We start from the raw sequence: 23,610 nt of genomic DNA on the forward strand, positions 1-23,610 counted from the left end.
TTAAGAGTGATATTAATTCATCAGAAATCATTCATCCTATCCCTCCTCCTTCTTCCTCCAAGAAATAATACAAAAACCAGACTTCATTCTCTAAGCACGGTTAGGAGAAGGAAAATGGGCGGAGGTGGGGGGGGGAAAAGGATTTTTCATTCACAAGGTGGTAAAGCTGACATTGTCTAAACCCTCCTGAGCCTCTGCTTGTGGGCTACCCCGATTGTACCTCTACCTCCCCCCCTTCCTCCACGTGACGACCAGGACACATGCGCACCCGACGCAGCCTGCAGCCCGCACATCTGCAGACTGACGTCATTTGCTCTGCCTCCGAGGAAAAGCTGCCAAAATTTTCTCCTGCAGCAATTCAAGTTGGCTGGGGGCCGGTACTGAGATCTAGGGCTAGCTACTTCAACAAAACTTTCAAAACTTTGCTGCCCTTCCTGCTCCTCTTGTCTTCTTTTCTCTTGATACCTTTTGATGCTCTTCACATGTTATTTGCATAGCAAAGGCACTAAGCTGGCCAGGAAGAGAGGGCACCACTTCCATCTCCAATAAGTCCTTTTCCCCCTTCCTTCCCTTTTTTTCCCTCTTTCCTTTTTTTTTTTTTTTTTTTTTTAAAGGGGGGCGGGAGAGAAAGGGGATCTGTAAAGGCAGTATCTCAGGATGATAGCCTGGGTGTATTGAAGGCATCTCTTTTTTTCCTGCCAAATCGGAAAGTCCGTTCTCCAAAGCTCGGGTTCGTCAGACTATAGAGTTTTATTCTGGCTGCAGAATAACTGACTGCTGTGTCTTTTTGCAAAGGGGAATAGAAAGGGAGAAAAAAATAGAGTAGAGGGAGTACGTGAGTCGTCCAGTGCAATCTCTATTGTTTGAAACTTACTTTTTATCAGAAATTGAAGATGAAAACGGTAAGGAAGACTTAACAATATTCAACAAAATCTCTCTCTCTCTCTCTCTTTTAAATGAAAACTTGTGCTTTGCTTGTCTTCCGAATACGCTTAGAAGTCGTTTCCGTGTGTGTGTGTGTGTGTGTGTGTGTGTGTGTGTGTGTGTGTGTGTGTGTGTATGTGTGGTGTCTGTGTTTTAATGGCAACGACTGAGCTTGACTGAACTTATTTTGCAGATAGAAATCTTTTTTTTTTTCAACTCCAGACTGGTTGGGGGGGGTTGAAGAACTCTGAGTCTCTGCAAGAATTTTATGATGCAAGAAAAAAAAAGTTTATTATGTGACTAGACATGTTTTGTGCAGTATGACTTGATTATGATTATTGCTTTAATCACCAAACTCTAATCAGGAAAATAATAATGATATATATTTTAAGTGAATTTCCAGTTTTCCCTCAAGAAAAGCCTTCTTCATTTTACAGTTTCATGTCAGTGTCTTAAGTAGTCAGTCAGACAAGTGCATATTTTATGCCAGGGCTCAGAGAGCAGAACTAAAGTGCTAGAGATAGCCTGATGCTGTACGGATATGTTAAGCTCCTAATAGGCTAATCAAAGAGATGGAAGCGTGTGTTTTTGATTTACTTTTGGCCACTTGGGAAATTGCTAGACTTATAACTCTCTGGAGCCTTGAATATCGGAGTATGTACGTATATATATGGCATATGAGACCAAAGTTCAAGGATTGGGGGGTGGGGGTGGGAGTTGAGTGTTGGAACAGTTATTGGAAAGCTGCCTTCTGATAATGTCTACTCCAATTCCTGCCTTTGGTCATTTCTTTCCTTGTCCTAGAGGCAGAGGGAGGAACGCGCTCTGAGAGGGAACAAGAGAGTGAGTTTCTTACTCTTGTTTTTATTTGAGCCGCCGGTGCAACGCGTTTGGGCCAAATGCCAACTGTCTGGGTCACACGCGTTTTATCCAAATAGATTTAGCGCTGCTGTCTGGAAATGGGGCTGCTGAATGTTAACTTTAGGATCAACTCAACCAGGGCAGCTCAGACTGTTACCCTCTGTCTGGGTGAAGTAGGATGGGGGAGTAGTGGGGGTGGGGGGGCAGTGAGGGTGTGCTGTGCTGGGGAGGAAGGGGACACCAAATATTGCCTGGAACTTTTTTAAAAAGACAGGGAAGTGTTATTTTCAACATATTCTTTTATGTTTTATTTTCTTTATTTTCAAAACTTATGCTGATTAGATTGAAATTTAGATGTGGAAATAACAGTTCTCATGATGGAAAAAAACGTTACATAGAACTGGTGTAGCTGAAGGAAAATGAGAAAATCATTTTGGGGAGAGGGAGTATATTTCCTGTCCTATGTTACTCCAAAGTGGTAGTTATAGTTTAAACTTCTATTAATTTAGTGTTTAAATATAGTCATTAATTTTTTTATGGGAGAATAATGTAGTGAGGCAAATAAGTTGGTTTCCAATAAGTCACACTCATCTCCCATAATTGGCAGCCAATGAAATATGTTGTGGTATTAATATTTTTTTTTGTGATCCTCACAGGGAAAAACAGCTAACTTCATGACTTGAAATATTTTAATACATGACCTGAAATATTTTAATACTTTTTGTGTTTGAGCCAATACTTGTAAGATTAATTTCTACTCTTGTCTACTCTTACCACTTCCTCTTCATTTCCTTAGCAACCACTAGTAGCTCCTAGTGGTTTAGGATGTGCCTCTATGCCAAATCTTACCCAGTAAATGATATTAGTGAGGGAATAAAGAATTAACCTATTAAGAGAGTCAATAGGATATTTCGTCAGGGTAAAGTGGGATGGAGAAAAGGTGGGTGGTTTTCTTTCTTTCTTTTTTTTTTTTTTTTAAGATTTTATTTATTTATGAGAAAGATAGGAGGAGAGAGAAAGAACCAGACATGTGCTGCTGGGGATCGAACTCGGGACCTCATGCTTGAGAGTCCAAAGCTTTACCACTGCGCCACCTCTCAGACCAGTAGGTGGGTGATTTCCTTGGATTTATCTGTCATTGATTATCAATATTTCAAATTAACCTCAAGCAAAAAAAAGTGTTTCCGTGTTCCAGGACAGAAACTATATTGCAGATTATTAACATTTAACTTTTTATCTAATAAAGCAGCTTAGGAGTATTTATAATTCCTGGTTTGGTTTTAGTAAGGTTGTTTATATATTTGCTTTTTGGCTCATTTGCTTTTCTTAGTAAGTTTTCAATATGTTTAATTACACCTCTCCTTGAAAACTTTTCTCACAAAATTTATACATGCTCTGGAAGCCTTTGTTGAGAGAATAAATGGGAAATGAAATAAGAGGTTAATTTGTATTTATACATTAAATACCTTGGACCAGGGTTAGAACATATGATTCGCATGCCTGGAACCCCAAAGGTCCTACTTTCAGTTCCAGGTATCACCACAGCCAGAGTTGAGAGCTGCTCAGATCTTTCTCTCCTTTGTCTGTCTGTCTCTTTTATAAAAAGTACATAAATTGTGGCTGGGGAGATAGCAAAATGGTTATACAGAAGACTTTCACACCTGAAATTGGGAGGTCCCAGTTTCAGTTCCCAACACTACCAAAAGCCAGAGCTGAGTACAAAACAAAACATAAATCATTATAAATAAATAAATAAATAAATAAACAAATAAAAATCTAACATTTAAAAGGGAGCATAGTCTTAAAATAAGTAGCCATAGTTAAAGTGGATGAAAGAAGTTGAAAAGGATGTTATACATGTTTTTTAGCTCCATAATAATAGTTCAAAGGAGGAAATTATTACCTTAGTTACTTCTGGATCATTTGAGTGGGAAGTAAAAATGATAGAGGAAAAAGATAGTAAGTACCAGGGTAGACTACTAAAAGAATCACTGGCCTACAAGTTGTCTTACCATATTTCTATTTAGACAGTGTAACCTTGAGCCATGGTAAAGCAGGTAAAAATCATCTCTTGACTTTATTGCTTATGCGCTTTTTTTTTTTTTTTTTTTTGGAGGAAAAGCAGATGTGAAATAAAAATAAAATGGAAGTTTTTGTTTTCTTTTTGCATTAAAAATAGTTATAAGTACTGTTATCATGACTGGTCTGAGAGACAATACAACTTAGCGATAGATTCTATCATTTTCACTGTCATACTTTTGAGGGGAAGGGGAAACATGAAAACTGGCCTTGAAGGAAAATCTTTGAAAGTCATAAGGTATGGAAAGGAATGGCACTAATATTTATTTAGCAGTTAAAGTGAAGTGGGTAGGGTAATTACTATATCAGCAAAACTTTGTAAGGTATTTATTATTATCACAGTGTTATAGATGAGGAAACAGATCCTTTGAGTTTAAGTGACTTGGAATCAAGCCAGGGTTCACAACCATTATGTTTTTTCACAGTATAATAATGCTTTCACTAGCATGTATAGAGTTAATGCACGATGATTTCTGGATAATTAGGTAATATTTTAGTATTAGTTTGAATTTTGGAAACTGTCTGCTAAAGTTAGTGCCTGTATATATTTCTTTATGGCGACCAGATTAACCTCTCCAGCAAGTGTTAGAAAGTAAGTTAAGATGTTAATTTTTAGTATGTAGATGATTGGTAGTGGCTAGATATATTAATTGTTGGCTACAGTTGAGGTTGACTCAATTCATTTACTCATTGTTGTGTTTCTCTACTGGCACTGAAGGCTAAAAAAAAAAAGTGGGGAGACGAGGGAGGGAGGGAGGAGAATGGAGAGAGTCAAATAACTATGGAGTGCCCATGTGCCAGACACTGTAGCCAATGGTGGAACCAAGACTGCAGCTCTGGTTTGTTTAACTTCAGGGCTCCTGTTCTTTCTTCTATGCACCCATGCCCTTTTTACTCTCAGTTCTTAAATCAAATGTTAGTCTATGTCTGGCCAAGTAGTTACATGTTACTCTTCCCCTCAATGCTACTGGCTTACTTAACTTGGGTGTTTAGAGTATAGTACTAGTAATAGAGAGGGGTTTATAAAACTGTGGAGAGCAGAACATTTCTTGAGGAAGAGAATAGTTATTCCCTGTTCCGTGCACCCAGCCAACCAAATTGTGTGTGTCATTATTTTCAGAGTCCATGAAAATCAAGGAAGAAAAAGATATGAATGATTCAGTACAAATCTATTACCACTACTAGAAAAAAGAAGTCAAATGTGTTAATTGCATTTTCTTCTTTAAAGAGAGTTCCTTAAATTGGAAGTGTGATTTTTCTTTCAATGAACTTGGACCTCCTGCACTCAGTGTCTCTGTTCTCAGGTTACTTTTTCATTCTGATAGAGAGATAAGATGAGTGGGCTGGGAGTGAGGTTGTGGAAATTAGAGGTGGGAGAGATAGCAGTTTAAAATATTTGAAACTCATTCAATGCCAGATACTGTATACATGACACTCAAGTGATCTTTAAAAAAGTAAAATGTTCCCAAAGCAATGATTACACTTCACTATTTCATGAGAAGGGTTGAAATATGGAGATTGTGTAAGCAGTTGAAAATCAAGGTGACTGGATTTTTTTTTTCAGTACATTGAATAATGATGTGATTAAAGCTCTTTATTTACTTTTTTTTTTATTTAAGAAAGGATTAATTAACAAAACCATAGGGTAGGAGGGGTACAATTCCACACAATTCCCACCACCCAATCTCCATATCCCACTCCCTCCCCTGATAGCTTTCCCATTCTCTATCCCTCTGGGAGCATGGACCCAGGGTCATTGTGGGTTGCAGAAGGTAGAAGGTCTGGCTTCTTTAATTACTTCCCCGCTGAACATGGGCGTTGACTGGTCAGTCCATACTCCCAGTCTGCCTCTCTCTTTCCCTAGTAGGGTGGGTCTTGAGGGAAGCGGAGCTCCAGGACACATTGGTGGGGTCTTCAGTCCAGGGAAGCCTGACCGGCATCCTGATGACATCTGGAACCTGGTGACTGAAAAGAGAGTCAGCATACGAAGCCAAACAAATTGTTGAGCAATCATGGACCCAAAGCTTGGAATAGTGGAGAGGAAGTGTTAGGGGGGGTACTCACTGCAAACTCTAGTGTACTTCTGCTTTCAGGTATATATATATATATATATATATATATATATATATATATATATATATATATATATTTATTTATTTTTTTTTTTCAGGTATATATTTTGCAGTAGTTTACGGACACGTGTGAACATATGCTCTCTCTCACAGAAACTGGTGTATATCTAGGTTTTGGGACTTTGTTAGAAAGTGAACCACCTGAGATGGAATTAGAGTATACTATGAAAGGAAAGGTCTCACCCGAGTAATGAAGCTGAAGGGTTGTCATTCCACATGTGAAGTCTCTGGACACAGTCTGAAGTGAAGCATGTTGAGGTGGCAATCGTTGTGTTGGTTAGGTTGTGATCGGCAGATGCAATATTATTTGATATGGATTGGGAGAGGCATATGGGAAAGTGGGCCCTATCCAAGGGTTCCAGGACTGGGGGAAGTAGAGGCTCTATAGTGGAGATGTGAGGTTCCTGCTGTCTTAGGGTTCAAAAAGACAATGGATAGTTAATGTTATCATCACATTATTTGGTAATTGGGTTAGCTTTGAAAAGTCCTTTTGTTAGGGTTTTCTGTACAGTACCCAGTATCTTATGTATAGCTGTGCTATTGGTTGCTTCTGATCTACTTGGTCTAGGCTTTTGAGAGAGTCTGCATATCAATTACACAGCCTATATATTGAAAAGATTCAGTTTGTGTTTTTAAAAACTTTGAGACATACAATTAATTTTCCCCCTCTCAAATTAATTAACTAGTGATTTATATGACTACATTTTACTAGGAGTGTACATAAACACCATTCCCACCACCAAAAGACTGTGACCCATCCCTCCCACCCACTCCCAGCCCCCACTGTCCCAGGAAGCTGCATGTCTACCCCTCACCATAGGGTTTTTACTTTGGTGCCCTACTTACAATTTGGTCAGGTCCTGCTTTTAGTTTCCCTTTCAGATCTTCTTACTCAACTTCTGTTGATGAGTGGGACCATCCCATACTCATCTTTATCTTTCTGACTTAGCTCACTTAACATAATTCCATCTAGCTCTGTCCCAGATGGGTCAGAGAAGGTGGGTTCATTGTTCTTGATAGCTGCATAGTATTCCATTGTGTATATATACCACAACTTTCTCAGCCACTCATGTGTTGTTGGGCACCTGGGTTGCTTCCAGGTTTTAGCTATTATGAATTGTGCTGCTATGAACATAGGAGTACACACCTCTTTTTGGTTGGGTGTTATGGAGTCCTTTAATTTTTACTGGTGATTTAACATTGACTCACAAAATTACAAGATAACAGGGATATAATTCCACCTTTCCCACCACCAGAGTTCTGTGTAAGGGCCAGTTTCTAATTTCATATATCATGAGGCTAGATCCTAGTTCCTTGCTAGTGTTTTTCTGGTGCTGCTTTCTAATAAGTGTCTCTAGTAAGGAGCTTGCTTCGTCGAAGCCAACAAAGAATACTTACCTAGGCATCGGCATTTTTTGTAATTTGATTATGGAAGTGACATATCCTCAACATTGAGACTTCTTGTTGTGAAGATCAAATGACTCAAGGAAAGATGCTTGCACAAAGGTGTGAATATAGAGAAGTAAGATCTTTGGGACTCATCTTAAGAGTTTGCCTAAAAGAAGGGCAATAGAACCTACTTTACATAATTGTTCTAAGTATCTATTCTCTCCCTCTCTCCCTCCATATATATCAGACTCTTGATTTTTTTTTTTTATTTGTTCTCTAGACTAGGACCTCCTAAAGGAAAACCACTGTGTCTTATTTCCATGTTATCATGCCATCATTAAAAAAAAAAACAGGTAAGATAGTATTTTCTGATAAATAAATCAGGTATCAGGTCTTTTCTTTCTTTCTTTTTTGGTAGTTTAATAACTTGTGGAGACAGATGTAAGGAATTTCAAATGGTTGTGGTTGTTTTTTTGTGTTGTAGTATTGATATATATATATTAAATTTATTTATTTATTCCCTTTGGTTGTCCTTGTTTTTTTATTGTTGTAGTTATTATTGTTGTTTTCTTCATTGTTGGATAGGACAGAGAGAAATGGAGAGAAGAGGGGAGACAGAGAGGGGGAGAGAAAGACAGACACCTGTAAACCTGCTTCACAGCTTGTGAAACGACTCCTCTGTAGGTGGGGAGCCGGGGCCTTGAACCGGGATCTTTATGCCGGTCCTTGTGCTTTGTGCCATCTGCGCTTAACCTGCTGTGCTACCGCCCGACTCCCATAGTATTTACATTTTCAGCAACATATAACTTCCACTTTACAGTTATCTGTGAATATCTATCTGTCTGTCTGTCTGTCTATCTATCTATCTATCTATCCTCCAGGGTTATTGCTGGGGCTCATGCCTGCACCATGAATCCACTACTCCTGGAAGCCATTTTTTCCCCTCTTTTGTTGCCCTTGGATAGGACAGAGAGAAATGGAGAGAGGAGGGGGAGACAGAGAGGGGGAGAGAAAGATAGACACCTGCAGAACTGCTTCACTGCCTGTGAAGCAACTCCCCTGTAGGTAGGGAGCCAGGGGCTCGAACCAGGATCCTTAAGCTGGTCCTTGCACTTGGTGCCAGGTGCGCTTAACCCACTGAGCTACTGCCTGGCCCCCTGAATATCCATTTATATGCCTAAAGTGATTTTATTTTATTATTTATTTTTATTATTTATTTTTATTATTTATTTATTTATTTAAGAAAGGAGACATTAACAAAATCATAGGATGGGGGGGTACAACTCCACACAGTTCCAGCCACCCAATCTCCGTATCCCACCCCCTCCCCTGATAACTTTCCCATTCTCTATCTCTCTGGGAGCATGGACCCAGGGTCATTGTGGGTTGCAGAAGGTAGAAGGTCTGGCTTCTGTAATTGCTTCCCCGCTGAACATGGGCGTTGACTGGTCAGTCCATACTCCCAGTCTGCCTCTCTCTTTCCCTAGTAGGGTGGGTCTCTGGGGAAGCAGAGCTCCAAAACACATTGGTGGGGTCTTCAGTCCAGGAAAGCCTGGCCGGCATCTTGATGGCATCTGGATCCCGCTGGCTGAAAAGAGAGTTAACATATAAAGCCAAACAAATTGTTGAAGAATCATGGACCCAAAGCTTGGAATAGTGGAGAGGAAGTGTTAGGGGGGGTACTCACTGCAAACTCTAGTGTACTACTGCTTTCAGGTATATATTTGCTCTAGTTTATGGATACCTGTGAACATATGCTCTATCTCCTGGAACCTGGTCTATATTTAGGTTTTGGGACTTTGTTAGGAAGTGAACCACCTGGGATGGAATTAGAGAACACTATGAAAGGAAAGGTCTCACCCGAGTGATGAAGCTGAAGGGTTGTCGTTCCACACCTGAAGTCTCTGGACACAGTCTGAGGTGAAGCATGCTGGGGTGGCACTCGTTGATTAGGTTGCAATCAGCAGATGCAATATTATTTGATAAGAATTGGGAGAAGCATACAGGAAAGTGGGCCCTACCCTAGAGTCCCAGGACTGGGGGAAGTTTAGGCTCTATGGTGGAAATGTGAGGTTCCTGCTGTCTTAAGGTTCAAGAAGACAATGGATAGTTACTGTCATTGTCACATTATTTGGCAATTGGGTTAACTTTGAAAAGCCCCTTTGTTAGACATGCAATCAATTTTTCCCCTTCTCATATTAATTAAATAATAATTTATATTACTACAATTTAGTAGGTGCGTACATAAACACCATTCCCAACACCAAAAGACTGTCCCATCCCACCCACCCACCTCCACCCCCACCCCCACCCCAGTGATTTTATTTTTTGCCACTTATTCATTTTTTCATTTTTCAGCTAATAAGTGTATAAGAATATTTATGATAGTCTCATATATTAAGAACTTAAGATGAAAATCTTTACAATATATTTTGTGTTTGTGGGTGTCTTAACTTTTTATTCTTGACTCAAGCATAGAATTTTTAGTATCAGATCTTGAGCTATAGTGCACTTACATACATAGTAGAAATTGTTAAGCTATATAAGGACTATTGTTTCTACAATACATATTACTACTGTGGAGTTTTACTTTCTTCCTTTGTCCACTGTTGTGTTATTTGTGGACTGGTTTCTCGCTGGTGAAATAGCTCACTGGGACAGTATGCTACCTTGCCATGTATGAGACAGAGGTTCGAACCTGGAATGTACTACACCCAAGAAGCTTTGGTGTTGTGGTCTCTTTCATTCTATGCATCTCTGCCTTCTCTCTGTCTATCATGAAAGCAAAAAAAAAGGTGGGCCTGGTGGTGGCATACCTGGTTGAGTTCACATGTTACAATACACAAGGACCCCGGTTCCAGTCCCTGGTCCCCACCTGCAGGGGGAAAGCTTCATGAGTGATGAAGCAGTGCTGCAGGTGTCTCTCTGTTTCTCTTCCTCTCTATCCCCCCTTCTCTCTTGATTTCTGGCTGCCTCTATCCAATAAATAAATAAAGACAATAAAAAAATTTAAAAAAGTGTTGTGGGTTAGATGATCAGTTAACTAAATGTGTTAGTACATAAAACATACAACTAAATGTGTTCTGCATAAAATGTGAATCGATGAACTCTGAATGAAGTTGTAAGCAGAAAGGAAAGTACATAAAATAGGATTTGAAAATCGTGAATTTTAAGATTTTATTTTCATTTCTGAAAATGAATGTCTTTTAAGTCACATTCTAGATAGTTGGTGCTTCACCTGTGTTGCCTTTTAGCATATATGTGTCATCTAGGTAAAGTTAAAGATTATGGGGACCATGTTTCTGCTCTTACAAGTTTAGTTTAAGCGATAGTCCAATTGCTCACTACCACCTGCTAACTGTCATTATGAATTAATAGACCTAGTCTGTAAGAAAAAAAAAGTCCTGGGTACCTTATAAAGTAACAAATTAAACACTGAATGTGAACGAAAAAGAATGTTAAGTAAAGGTATAAACACATATCATATAGCATGTACACAAAACGAACTTTGTGTTGTCATTCTACTTTCTTTTTCTTTTTTTGCCTCCAGGGTTATTGCTGGGGCTCAGTGCTAGCACTTTGAATCCACTGCTCCTGGAGGCCATTTTCCCCATTTTGTTGCCCTTATTGTTGTTATTATTGTTGCCATTGCTGCTGCTGTTGTTGGATAGGATAGAGAGAAATCGAGAGAGGAGGGAAAGACAGGGTGGGGGGGAAGAGAAAGATAGACACCTGCAGACCTGCTTCACAGCTTGTGAAGTGGCCCCCCTGCAGATGGGGAACCTGGGGATCAAACCTGGATTCTTATGCTGGTCCTTGCGCTTCGCACCATGTGTGCTTACCCCCTGTGCTACTACCTGGCCCATTGTCATTCTACTTATTTTAACAAAAGTCTAGTTACTATACTCAAATATTGTTATCCTCAAAGTTAAAAAAAAAAAAACAACAATTTTTATGATTCTTCTTCCAATTCCTCTTTTGATTACTACGTAGATTCAACATTATTCTCCTCATTTTTTAAAAGTTCCTGTTTCTGTATTTAGTCATGTAGATTCCTATTTAGATTATAAAGAACAACAGTGTTCATAGTCCAGGAGGTGGCAGTGGATAAAGCATTGGATTCTCATCCATGAGGTCCTGAGTTCAATCCCCAGAAGCACATGTACCAGAGTGATGTCTGCTTTTTTTTCTCTCTTCTATCTTTATCATAAATAAATAAATAAATAGATAAATTCTTAAAAAAAAAAAAAAGAACAACAGTGTTCTAAGTTAACTTTATGGCTATACTACCCCACCTTGAACACTCTAAAATAACTTTTTTAATCTATATTTTTTAATTTATTCATGAGGAAGATAGGGGAGAGAGAGAGAAAGAACCACATATCACTCTGGTACTTGTGCTGCCAGGCAAGGAACTCAGGACCTCATGGTTGAGAATCCAATGTTTTATCCACTGCGCCACCTCCTGGACCATTCTAAATTAACTTTCTTAAGTTATTTTGTAACATATATCTTTTGATAAGCATTGAGGAAATATAGAATCATCCATTCAGGTTATTTTTTGCTTGACTTAATTTTTTTGTTTGTTTTTCTAGGTTGAAAAGTGGCCCCTAGTAAGTAGTCACTTACTAGCTTAATGTTTTGATTATGAACATTTTACCAACATTTTTTTTTTTTCATTTTGGAATGAGAAAATGAATCCAGTCATGGAAGAAAGTCCAGGACGTTGGAGTAAAGTAACTGCTAAACAGTGATCTTCAAGAAGTTTTAAAGAATTAAAATTGTTATGCTTCGATTTGGGTATGGTATTGACTCTCTAGCGCATAGGTAGCCCCCTCCAGAAAAATCATCCAGTTTTCTAAATTATGGAAATTTTGTGGAAGACGTTGACCTGGATTTTGAGCCTCATCATGGCTTCATCGGAATTTCATAGTGACCACAGACTTTCATACAGTTCTCAAGGTAGGATTTATGCTTTTAAAATTGACAAAATATCGCTGTTCCTTTTATAAGAAAGAATTCTGAGTAGGTTTAGTGAACACTTTCTTTGGGATATGTAGTGGTAGCTGAAGTGTGTTTTGTCAGTTAGTTGCTTGTTTCATAAAGGACTTAAAATTATGTTTCACATGACTTACTACTACTTTTTTTTTTTTTTGCAGCCAGTGAGGCTTTATGCTTGCTGACTCTACTGCTCCCAAAAGATCTCTCTCTCTCTCTCTTTTTCTTTTCAGATAGAAGATGAGAGACAGAGAGGGAGACACACACACACACACACACACACACACACACACACATAGAGAGAGACAGAAAGAGAAGAAGAAGAGACAGACATCACAACATGGCTCTAAAGCTCATGAAACTTGTCCCTTACATGGTGTTCCCATGTGGTCACTAGGAGCTCAAACTCTGGTTCTCAAACATGAGAAAGTGTGTGTTACCTCTTGGCCCTTAGTATTTAATATACAGTGGGACTTAGAGTTGACTGATGATGGTGATGATGATAATGGAGAGAACTTCAATGATGTGTGTGTATTTGTGGTGCTGTGTCCAGGTGCAATTCCTCCACTCCTGGACCAATTTGTATTTCATTCCTTTTCCCCTCAATATATATATAAAGAGATAGAGAGATGGAGAGACACTACTGCACTGATCCATTATTCATGGAACTTTCCCCAGTTCCCTTGTGTTCCCATGTGGTGTCAGGGTTTAGCATGTTCTGCCAGGTGAGCTGTTTCCCAGCCCCCTCCCCTCTTTTTTTCTTTTCTTCTTTGGATTGAATCTCATACACGTGAGGCATGAGCTCTACCATTGAACAGGAATTCTGGCTGGATTTTTCTTTCTGGGGCCTCTGGCATGCAAATTGGTGCTCTAGCAGGCTGAGCTATCGCCCAGCCCCTATGATCGTACTTTCGTAGGATATGATTGACTCATACCTCTTCTTTTTCTGATTCCTAAACTTGTAACAGGTTCATTTATTAGTAAGGTTTACAAGCAAGGACATGTTCAAAAGGAATCCAGATGTTTATACTTTAAAAGGAGCAAGAAACAAGACAGACTCTATAACACAAAGTCTGGCCCCTTGGTGCAGAAATGTTTTTACAGGGACTGGGTGGTGGCAGACTTGGTTGAGCACACACATTACATTATAGTGCTCAAGGACCCAGGTTCAAGCTCCCAGTCCCCACCTGCAGGGAGGAAGTTTCATAAGCAGTGAAGCAGTGTTGTGTATAGTTCAGTGGTTTATAGTATATTCACAAAGGTGGACACCTATCACCACAATCAGCTCTAGAACATTTTCCTTACTCTGAAAAGACACTGTACCCCTTAGTAGTCACTTACAGATTCTATCCAAATCATGATGTCTACATCTAGCCCTACACAATCTCTTGTATATTTCTATCTTTTGAGATTTGCTTATTCTGTATGTTTCATGTAAATGGAATAATATGTTCTGTGATCTTCACTTTGTGTAATGTCATGATATTAAATGAACATCTGTTATGAAGGTTCATTGATGTCATAGCCTGCATCTATTCTGTATTCCTTTTTACAGAATAATATTTTATTGTATAAAAATTCCATATTTTATCTATTTATTTATTTATTCATTCATTCATTCATCAGTTGATAGACAATTGGGTTATTTCCTCTATTGGATTATATGATGATGCTATGAACTTTCATGTACAATATCATGTGTATGTATTTTTGTCTCTTGAGTATATATTCAGGAGTGGAATTACTAGGCCAGGTGTTACTTTCATATTTAACCTTCTGAAGAACTGCCAAACTGTTTTCCAAAATAGCTGAAGTATTTTTAAATCCATCTGATGATTTTAAAGGATTATAATTTCTGTAAGGCTCGAGATATATTTTTTTAACTTTTTCATTTTGTCGAATAGAGATAGAGAGAAATTGAGGGGTAGGGGACAAAGGAGGAGACAGACACAGAGAGAGAGAGAGACAGAGAGACCTGCAATTCTGCCTCACTGCTTGTGAAGCTTCTTCCCACCTGCTGATAGGGACCTAGGTCCTTACATTACAATGTATACACCCAACCAAGTTTGCCACCACCTGGCCCCAGCTAGAGAGGTTTTATATGAACTCATTTAGCTAACTTTCAAAAAGAGATTTATCTAAGTTAAGTACTATTTTTTTTCCATAAGGGTTATTGCTGGGGCTCAGTGCCATCAGTATAAATCCATTATTCCTGGGGGCCATTTTTTTCCCATTCCCTTTCTTTCCATTTTTATTTGACAGGGCAGAGAAATTGAAAGGAGAGAGGAGATAGAGAAGGAGAGAGAAAGACACCTGTAGACCTGCTTCACCATTCATAAAGTGTTCCCGCTGCAGGTGGGGAGCAGGGGCTCGAACCCAGATCTTTGTGCATGGTGATATGTGTGCTTAATAGGGTGCACCACTGCCTAGCCCCAACTCTATTCTTTTATACATATGCTTTTCAGTTTTTTATATAAATACATATTGGCATTTCCTATAACATTTTTGCCTTTAAAAGCCATATTTAAAATTAACTAAAAAACTAACAGTTTCTCAAAATAATTTCAAAAGAGTAGTTTTATGGGGGGAATGAAATAGTGGAAACTAAATTAATCTTTAGATTTTAAACTTTCATTTTTGGTTACTATAACCTTTCCCACCCCCCCCCCCCATATCTCACATGTAGTGATTCATAGTTTTAATGAAATAGTTGTTTATACTGCTACTTCTTTGTTTGGTTAAATTTTCTTTTCTTCCCATGTGTTTTTCCTGGATTGTCTACCTTGTGATTACAAAGAGGAGTTCCTAAGTTATCTAGAACACTACCAGCTAACTATTCCCATAAGGGTTGATCAAAATGGAGCTTTTCTCAGCTTTACTGTGAAAAATGATAAGCACTCCAGGAGAAGACGGAGTATGGACCCTGTCGATCCACTGCAGGCAGCATCTAAGTTATTTTTTAAACTTTCAGCCTACGGCAAGCACTTTCATCTAAACTTGACTCTCAACACAGATTTTGTGTCCAAACATTTTACAGTAGAATATTGGGGGAAAGATGGACCCCAGTGGAAACATGATTTTTTAGACAACTGTCATTACACAGGATATTTGGAAGATCAACGTAGTACAACTAAAGTGGCTTTAAGCAACTGTATTGGGTTGGTAAGTAGAAGTCATTATTTTAAATTTCTAGTGGGGAAATAAATTCACAGTTTAAATGTCTTCCCACAGAATATGGATATATATATATGTATATATATATAAAGTAGAGACAGTAACAGTCTAAATTTTTTTGTTGTCTTTTTCTGGATTTTATTTTTGATAGTCTTCTTGATAATATTTGCACCAACTTTTCTAAGTAAGAACAATTTTTAAAAAAAATAATTTTTATTTGGGAAATTAATGGCTTACAGTGCAGTCATTGACACATAGGTACCATTTCTCATCTCCTTGTGAATATCCTCTGCAGAACTCTCTCACCCACAACCTTTTATATCATTATGTACCAGGACTCCAAGCTTCTCTTTGGTATCTCCTTCTATCTCCTTCCCCAGAGTCCTTTGCTTTGATGCAATATACTATGCCCAGTGCATCTTTCACTTTGTATTCTCCCTCCCTGTACTTGTATCAAGTCCTACCTGAAAGTGAGATAATTTGGCATCTGTTCTTTTCTTTTTGACTTATCTCACTTAACAAGTTATCTTCAAGTTTTAGCCAAAAATACATAGTGACATCATCATTTTATTATTAAAAATGACATAATAGTTTTTAATAGCTGAGTAGTATTCCACTGTGTTTCTTAGCCACTCATCTGTCATTGGATATCTGGGTTGTTTCCAAGTTTTGGCTATTACAAATTATGTTGCTATGAATATATATCTATATATCTATATATCTATATCTTTTGATAGAACTTTTTGTTTCTCAAGGATAAATTAAAGTGAATCTTGGAGTAGGTGTGGTGTAGGGCATCAAAAGCTCTTAGAAAGGAGGAAAAGGGACAGGATCAAGAGGTATTTAGTTATCTGGTTATTCCTGCGCATTAAAATTTATACTGTAAACCATTAATGCTCTTATAAAATAAAATAAAAATACATACATACATACATATATATATGAAGTTTTTGTTTCTTTTGGGTAAATTCCCAGGAGAGAAATTGCTGGGTCATAGGGTATGTCCATCTCTGGTGTTTTTAGAAATCTCCAGCCTGTTTTCCACAAGGATTGGACCAATTTATACTTCTTCTAGTATGTAGAAGTGTCCCTCTCTCCCCACAACCTCTCCAACATTTATTGTTACTATTCTTTCTAGTATATAACATTCATACAGGTGTGAAGTGGTGTCTCATGTTGTCTTTATTTGCATTTCTCTGATAATAGTGACTTTGAGCACTTTCTCATGTGTGTGTTGGCCCTTTGTATCTCTACCTCAGTGAAGTTTCTGTCCATATCCTCATCTCATTTTCATATTTTTTCTTTTCTTTCCTTTCTTTCTAATTTTTTTCTCTTTATAGGACAGATAAATTGAGAGGGGAGGAAGTAATAGACAAGGAAAGAGAAAGAGAGATACTTGCAGACCTGCTTCACTGCTTGTGAAGTGTATTCCCTGCAGGTGGGGAGTGGGGACTTGAACCTGGGTCCTTGCGCGTGGCAATGTGTGTGCTTAGCTTGGTGTGCCACCACCTGGCCCCTGCTCCTCCCATTTTCCAATGTTTGTGTGTGTGTGTATGTGTTGCTAAGTTTACTGAGTTCTTTGTACATTTTTGGCTATTTTTTTAGTCCTTTATCTGAAGTATGTTATATAAATATCTTCTCCCATTCTGTAGGGTATTTTTCTGTTTGTGTAATGGTACTCTTTGCTCTGCAGAAGTTTTTCAGTTTGATGTGGTCCCATTGATTTATTTATGTTTCCTTTGTTATTGGACTTGAATTTTTGAAAATATTTCTGAAGCATAGATTGTGTAGTGTGCCCCGGCCTGCAGGGTTATCGACGGAAACCTAGGGTAGGGGGTGAGAGAATGGAGGGGACAAGAGACACTAAGAACGAGAGCAAGTCATGAGGTCTGATCAAGCTCTGAAAATTTTATTTTACAGCCGCATTTTAAGCACACACCATGAGGAAGTTCTGCTAAGGTAGTGGGGGGAGGGAGGTGGGTGAGCAACTTTCCAAACAGTTAGATGGTAATCGCAGTTCCAATGATCGGAATGTCCGTTCACCGGTTATGTGAGAAACTTAGCTAAGGTTTTGGCTCCCGGCAGTAGTGTCCTGCCAATCTTTTTGTCTATATATATTTGGTAGTTTCTGGTCTAATATCCATGTTTTTGATCCACTTCGAGTTTGACTTTTTTGCACAGTGATATGTGATGGTTCAATTTCATTTGTTTGAATGTTTCAACATATTTTTTCCACCACTAGTTGAAGAGATTACTCTTTCTTCATTTAATATTTTGGACCCCCTTATCAAAAATTAGTTGTCCATACATGTGGGGCTTATTTCCTGGCTTTCAATTCTTTTCCACTGGTCAGTGTGTCTGCTTTGGCTTGAATACCTGGCAGTTTTGATCATAGTAGCTCTATAGTTTGAAGTTAGGAAGTGTGATGTCTCCTGTCTTGTGTAAAAACAGCTTTTAAAATTCTATGCTAGTAAAAGAATGAATCCAAACCTCAGGTTATTTTTTAGACTGAAACTTTTCTGTTCAAATAAGGTTATCTTTTATGCATAAAGAAAGCTTAACCAATGAAGAGTTTAATGTCATGTGTTTATTAGTGTCTACATTATGGTAGGAAATGAAAATACTGATTGCCATTTTAGGTTTCTCATTATTATATTGTTCTCTGGTGGGCAAAGCAACTTAAAATTCCATGTTAGTCTATCCATGGTTATATATCCTTGAAACAAACAAACAAATAAAAATTTTACACCAGTGTTTCTTTTTTCCCATAAATATTCCTTCTACCTATCCAAGTATGAATACTAGATCTTATTTTACTTAGAAAACAGATTAAAGAATGTAACTTGTATATGAGTCATTTGCTTCCATTCTAGCCTAAAGTTAAATATGTAATTCATAGTAATGGTTGTAGAGCAAAGCATATTCCTACACTTTGCATTTGTCATATTCAGACTAGTATAGCTGTTCCATTAAAACTTTACTGGGGGTCTGGGGAGACAGTTCAGCCTATTAGAGCACCAACTTGTATGGCTGAGGCTCTAGAACCCCACCAGCACCATCTTATACCACAGCTGAACAGGGCTATGGTTTCTCTTTTTCCTTGAAAGAAAGAAAGAAAATGTACATGTTATGCATGTACAAACTATTCTATTTACTGTCAACTGTAAAACATTAATCCCCCAGTAAAAAATAAATTTAAAAACTGCTTGTTTAGATCAGTGGTCAGGATACTTCTTTTGAAAGAGGTATTTTAAGTTCAGGGAACTAGATTACCTAGCTATGTGACTCAGCTACAACTTGGTCAGGCAGAGACAAGTGAATGTGCAGACTGTGTTCCCATTAAATTTTACCAAAACAGGCAGTGAGCTCTTACACAATAGTTTCAACTTGATATATTTTGAAGTTTTTTGTTTTTTTTTTGGTCCACTTATACTGATAAATATAAGGAAAAAAACTGCAGTTTGGAAGTATATACCTTTAAAGAATAACAATTACATATAAGCACAAAGAGTTCTGGATGGCAGGAACATAAGAGTTTTACTTTTTATTATTATTATTATCTATTTATTTATTCCCTTTTGTTGTCCTTGTTGTTTTATTGTTGTAATTATTATTGCTGTTGTCGTTGTTGGATAGGACAGAGAGAAATGGAGAGAGGAGGGGAAGAAAGAGAGGGGGCGAGAAAGACAAATACCTGCAGACCTGCTTCACCGCCTGTGAAGCGACTCCCATGCAGGTGGGGAGCTAGGGTTCCAACCCGGATCCTTATGCCAGTCCTTAGGCTTTGCGTCACGTGCGCTTAACCCGCTGTGCTACCAACCGACTCCCTACTTTCTTTTTTTTTTAATTTGTGCATACTCTGTATTAATTTTTTTTTCTGGAAAAAGTAGCGTGAAACAAGGAAATCTTTTCACTTAAAAAAAAATTTACTATAGTCAGGAGGTAGCGCAGCAGTTTCAGCGCACGTGACGCGAAGCGCAAGAACCGTCATCAGGATTTTGGTTCGAGCCCCAGGCTCCCCACCTGCTGGCGAGTGGCTTCACAAGCGGTGAAGCAGGTCTGCGGGTGTCTATCTTTATCTCTCCTTCTCTGTCTTCCCATCCTCTCTCCATTTCTCTCTGTCCTATCTAACAATGACGACATCAATAACAACAAAAATAATAACTACAACAATAAAACAAGGGCAACAAAGGGGAAAATAAGTAAATAAAATATAAAAAAAATTAAAAAATAAAAAAAATTACAACCAGCAGTGGGTTAAGTGTACATAGCACAAAACACAAGGACTGGTTTAAAAATCCTGGTTCGAGCCCCTAACTCCCTACCTGTAGGAGGGTCACTTCACAGGCGATGGAGCAGGTCTGCAGGTGTCTTTCTCTCCCCATCTCTGTCTTCCCTTCCTCTCTTGGATTTCTCTCCAACAACAGCAACGAAACAAAAAAAGAAAATGTAAAGAACTTTAAAAGAGCACATATATTATTATGCTCAAGTCGTATTTCCAGAAATTGTTTATTTTTTATTTTTAAAATATTTATCTACTTTCCCTTTTGTTGCCCTTGTCTTTTATTGTTGTTGTAGTTATTATTGTTATTGTTATTGATGTCGTCGCTGTTAGCTAGGACAGAGAGAAATGGAGAGAGGAGGGGAAGACAGAGAGGGGGAGAGAAAGATAAACACCTGCAGACCTGCTTCCCAGCCTGTGAAGCGACTCCCCTGCAGGTGAGGAGCCGGGGATTTTTAAGCCAGTCCTAGCGCTTTGTGCCACCTGTGCTTAGCCCGCTAATCTACCGCCCGACTACCCCAGAAATTATTTTTTTAATCTTACTATATCAAATTCATATTATCAGTCACATATTAATATTAAAATATTGCAAAAGTAGAATTAGCCTTAGATAAGCCTTGAATTTGAAAGGATTCTCAAGAACCATACAGTGAAGAAAAATCTTTATAGGCACATCTAACAATTCATTCAGTTTGTCCATTGCCTTTTAGAAATTACCTAAATTTAAATTTTCTTTAATTTAACTCCTATAGGCAGAAACACTGAATAAATTTATTGCTAGTTTCTGTCTCTGTTAGACTTTATATAAAAATATTTATTTTCTTGAATAAAACATGTTAAAATTAATTAATTATTGGATAGAGACAGAGAGAAACTGAGAGAGGAGGGGGAGATAGAGAGGCATAGAGACAGGGAGACACCTACAGCCCTGCTTCACCACTCATGAAGCTTTCCCCTCTAGGTGGGGACCAATGGCTTGAACCTGGGTCCTTGCACACTGTAATGCATGTGCTTAACCAGGTGCGCCATTGCCTGGCCCCAAATTTACCTGTTCTTTACAATAGTATGCTAAAATGACAATGTTAAATATGATAGAAAAATACTGTTTATTGTCATTAATCTTACATATCCCTTTGATGGCTTTGGTAGATTGGTGAAATGCATAGATTTGAGATTTAGAAAAGCAACTGATTTGTTTGGAGATCTGAGGGAAGAGGACTTCTTAGAGATATATTTTGAGTTAGAATAGATGGGGTGAAATAGAGGCCTATTCACAGACTGTGACACTGGGGATGCAAAAAGAGAATGAACTTAAACCATAGTTTGATGAAAAAATTCAAGCATTGTGGTCCGGGAGGTGGCGAGGTGGATAAAGCATCAGACTCTCAAGCATGGGATCCTGAGTTCAATCCCCAGCAGCACATTTACCAGATTGATGTCTGGTTCTTTCTCTCTCTCCTTTTATCTTTCTCATAAATAAATAGATAAATTCTTTTTAAAAAATTCAAGGATTTGTGGCCAGGTTGTAGCGCACACACATTGCAGTGTGTAAGGTTGCAGGTTCAAGCCCCTGGTTCCCACCTGCAGGGGGAAAGCTTCTTGAGTGGTGGAGCAGGGCTGTAGGTATCTCTCTGTCTCTCTCCCACTCTGTCTCCGTCTCCCCTCTTAATTCCTCTCTGTCTCTATACGATAATAAAACAAACAGACAGAAAAACTTAAAACAGAAAAGAAAAAAATTCAAGGATTTATGTCCTTTTCCTTTGGAATTAAGAAATGATTTTTTTCAAGTTTGTTTTTTAAATTTTTATTTATTTATTTTGTTTCTAGAGAAAGACCAAGGCATTTCAGCTCTAGTTTATGGTGGTATCAGGGATTGAACCTGGAACTTTACGACGTCAGGCATGCTAATACTGTGTTTCAGTGTGTTGAACTATTTCCATTACCATCATAATAGATGTTTGAAAAATTGAAATAGGGAGTCAGGTGGTAGCAGAGTAGGTTAAGTGCACGCGGCACAAAGCGCAAGTGTAAGGATCCTGGTTCCAAACCTTGGCTCCCCACCTGCATGGGAGTCGATTCACAGGCGGTGAAGCAGGTCTGCGGGTGTCTATCTTTCTCTCCTCCTCTCTGTCTTCCCCTCCTCTCTCAATTTCTCTGTCCTATCCAACAACGAGGACATCAGTAACAACAGCAATAATAACAATAACAAAAAACAATAAGGGCAACAAAAGGGAAAAATAAATAAATACAACCCCCCCCAAAAAAAAACAACTAGAAAAAAATTGAAACAGAGCTAGGCAAATTGTTTAGTGGTACAGGACAGAATTTGCACACCTGAAGGCTCACGTTCAATCCCTGGTAGTACATATGCTTGAGCTAAGAGGTGTTCTGGTATCTCTCTCTCATAAGAATAAAATAAATGAGTAAATCCATACAGAAGTTGAGATAGAGTCAAACTGGTTGTAGACTGAAGGAGAGAAGGTAATGGAAATTGTTGGAGGTTTATTAGTTGGTAAAGGGAACACCAATGGCTGTGGATGGCTGGATTAGAGTGGGAAGTGAAGAGAATCATTTAGTAATGTAAATGTGAAGAATCTGAAGAAATAATGGTGAAAGGCTGGTAAAATATTTAAGAGGAAATTGTTCTGAAATTTAGAAAAGAAGTTATTTCTGAAAATAGGAAATCGAGGTTATCAACATTGAGTAGCTATGAATTTGTGAAATATGAAATATGTTTGAAGAGTTAAAAATAAGACTAAGGTTGAAAATGGGGCCTTTCCTACTCCCAAGGGAGTAGCAGAGTATTACCTATTAGTTATCTTTTTTTAAAAAAATAATTTATTTATTCATGAGAGTGATAGGAGGAGAGAGCGAAAAAATCAGACGTCACTCTGGTTACATGTGCTGCTGGGGATTGAACTTGGGACCTCATGGTTGAGAATCCAATGCCTTATCCACTGTGCCACCTCTGGACCACCTTATTAGTTATCTTTATTAAGACTCTCTGTCTCATTTTCTCTTGTATCTGCTAGCTCCTTTCTGTTTTAATTGCTCTCTGTTGAAAGTACACGGCCAGGTTTTTCTATTAAAGTTACTATTTCCCCTTGGTGTTTATTAAGAAATTTGTGAGAAGATAATTTGAGACTACATAAATGTCCAAATTAACCCTCCTCTTTACTCTTATTTTGTAGCTGCTATATATTTTTTGTCACGTAGAATACATAAACAACAACAAAAATAGCAACAAAAAATACCACTTTTCTTTTTCTTTTTTTCTTTTTTAACCAGAGCATTGCCCAGCTCTGGCTTATGGTGGTATGGGGAATGTGGGACTTCATTGTGGGACTTCAGAACCTCCAGCATGAGAGTCTCTTTGCATAACCATTATGCTATCTACTCCTGCCCCAAATACCACTTTTTGCAGGTCACCGTTATTAATCAATTCTGTCTTTAATTATTCTGATATAGTTTTCAATGCAGACACTGTGATTATTTTCTAATTATACTTTTTTAAAGACCAGTTATGTATTTTTATTTTTTCATGAAAGATAAATTAATAGGAGAAAAGGGAGAATGAGCCCATCAGTCTGGCACATGTGATAATGGGGATCAAACTCAGGGCCTCACCCTTGTGCAAGAGCTCAAGCCATCACTACCTTCTAGGCTACTCTCTGCTTCTTTAACAGTAGTTTCATTGTCTCAACCCTTGTGCCAGTCAAGGGACAAAGTTATTAGTACCATGTTAAGATTTCTTTTATTCCTGGAGTTTCT

General features: G+C 38.2%; 1 protein-coding gene across 3 annotated transcripts in view; it reads left to right on the forward strand.

The window, feature by feature from the left end:
* The first annotated feature begins 267 nt into the window (after positions 1–267).
* ADAMTS6 (ADAM metallopeptidase with thrombospondin type 1 motif 6) overlaps positions 268–23,610 on the forward strand; it is a 313,675-nt gene continuing 290,332 nt past the window's right edge. The window contains exons 1-3 of one of the 3 annotated variants that reach the window (XR_009549950.1): positions 268–902; positions 11,981–12,347; positions 15,181–15,545. Coding sequence is in view for 1 of the 3 variants with exons in the window: in XM_060191274.1 (XP_060047257.1) it covers positions 12,251–12,347; positions 15,181–15,545 (462 nt within the window). In the remaining 2 variants the exon portion in view is untranslated. The remainder of the gene's footprint in view (positions 903–11,980; positions 12,348–15,180; positions 15,546–23,610) is intronic. The other 2 variants (XR_009549949.1, XM_060191274.1) reach the window with 2 other exon arrangements.

This window comes from Erinaceus europaeus, chromosome 5 (genome assembly GCF_950295315.1).
Source record: "Erinaceus europaeus chromosome 5, mEriEur2.1, whole genome shotgun sequence".
Classification (NCBI taxonomy): domain Eukaryota; kingdom Metazoa; phylum Chordata; class Mammalia; order Eulipotyphla; family Erinaceidae; genus Erinaceus; species Erinaceus europaeus.